This window comes from Rhagoletis zephyria, unplaced genomic scaffold, assembly GCF_001687245.7.
Source record: "Rhagoletis zephyria isolate East Lansing unplaced genomic scaffold, Rhagoletis_zephyria_1.1 Rzeph_scaffold_58342, whole genome shotgun sequence".
Lineage (NCBI taxonomy): Eukaryota > Metazoa > Arthropoda > Insecta > Diptera > Tephritidae > Rhagoletis > Rhagoletis zephyria.
The window spans coordinates 1-1,693 of NW_016215394.1; the positions used below are offsets into that span (position 1 = coordinate 1).

Genomic DNA, 1,693 nt, shown 5'->3' on the forward strand with positions numbered 1-1,693 from the left:
TCATAAGAAGATTGTAACCTGTTGGTTGAATGTATTCAAAAGAGGTATTATGAACATTATTATATTTTAATAAAATAGCTACACGAATAGCCTGATTGTTCCAAAACAGAGATGGATGGGTATCATGTAAGTCAATAGCAATCTAAATGCAATTGACAGTATAGTGACAGCGTAGGACGCGAAACCCAAATTCACGTTCCCACGACAGTCCCCAGTCGACCCAAATATATATCTGGCCAAGGACTGTCACTCCAGCAACACTCCGNTCCTAAGTTGACATGGAACTACTCGACAAGTTCTATTTTTATTATGCATTCATGAATTCTATTATTACAATCCTAAAATACGTATTTATATCTTTTATGAATAAAGTACGCGTGGAACACAGACTAACTCTATTCTATTTGGCAAACGATGTCATACAAAATAGCAAAAGGAAACGCTATGAATTTGTGGAAAGTTGGGCCACAGCGCTACAACGAGCGACAACTATGGTGAGGTAAGTATATGCACGCACATTTCTACCTTAATGAATTTTAAACTTAATTCATCACTTTCATTCCAGAGATGAAAAGGTAAAAGGCAAGATTTTGCGTATTTTCGGCATTTGGGAACAGCGCGACATTTACAGTGAGGAATATATAAGCGATTTATCTGGCTTGCTCAATATAAATCCACCAAAGAAATCACAAGCAGTTGTATCTGATTCAGCAGATGACTATACGGTTCGTGTTGCAGTAGCAAAAAAAAAAAAATTTACCATATCTGCATCAAATTTCTATATCTTGCTCAATTTTACTTACTAGAATGGTCCATTCATTGCTAACATACGTGAATGTGTCGAGCTGTCTTTGGCGACTGATAACAGTTTTAAAAAACTGCCTAAGGCGCCTAATTGTGATATCGAGGTCATAAAGCAACAAATAAAGGATAAAAGCCATTCAGATGACATTGAAAAGGAAATCGAACGTTATACCACATACGCTGAGGCATATAGTAAGCATTTGCAAGCAGAAATTCGTACACGCAAAGCTGTCTTAAGTAACATTGACACAGCCATTAAATTCTATGCAAATCAACGAGGCGAAGTAAAGGTGGTAGTTAGTGTAAGTGGATATATTTTTTTAAATGCATCTTAGTCTGAGGACGACAAATATCGAAAATAGCCAATACTGAACTGAGCGCAAAATATTTATCAATCTCTCTCCCTCTGTTGGCCAGGCTTGTCATATTCTGCTTTCATTGATATCATTTTAGGCCTACAAAAATTTCGGCAGTCGCATAAAGCTTGTCAAGAAGAAATTGGATGAAATCACACCAAACTTGCCTAGTCCCATACCATCGCCCGACATAAATGCACCGTCTCCGGAACCAGATGCAGATCTGCCTCTGCCTGATGACCAATCACCGATCTCAATGGTAAGTTAATCGTTCTGGTATCACTATTTGTATATTAATTTTTTAAACATATCCTTACAGAATCTATTTAAAAATTCAATAAATGGGTACTCAAGTTATTTGGATGGTAAATTACCATTTGACATAAATGATTTTAAGCGTGATGATAACACTTCCAATAAATCAAGTAAGTGAAAACGTAAACTTACAAAGTTATTTCATATAAAAGTTGCTTTAAATCCACACAGGTCAGCCGATTGAAGTAATAGGTTCACGTTCGGACGATGAAAGCTAC

At 36.5% G+C, this 1,693-nt stretch overlaps 1 protein-coding gene across 1 annotated transcript; it reads left to right on the forward strand.

Annotated features, from left to right (window-relative positions):
• Positions 1-4: 4 nt before the first annotated feature.
• On the forward strand, positions 5-1,690 carry LOC108356387 (regulation of nuclear pre-mRNA domain-containing protein 2-like; the record flags this gene model as incomplete). The annotated part of the gene is made up of 7 exons (XM_017607501.1): positions 5-44; positions 373-499; positions 566-725; positions 807-1,106; positions 1,258-1,419; positions 1,480-1,585; positions 1,647-1,690. Coding segments are annotated over 7 exons (939 nt in total), but the record flags the coding sequence as incomplete, so codon positions are not given.
• Between the last annotated feature and the right edge of the window lie 3 nt (positions 1,691-1,693).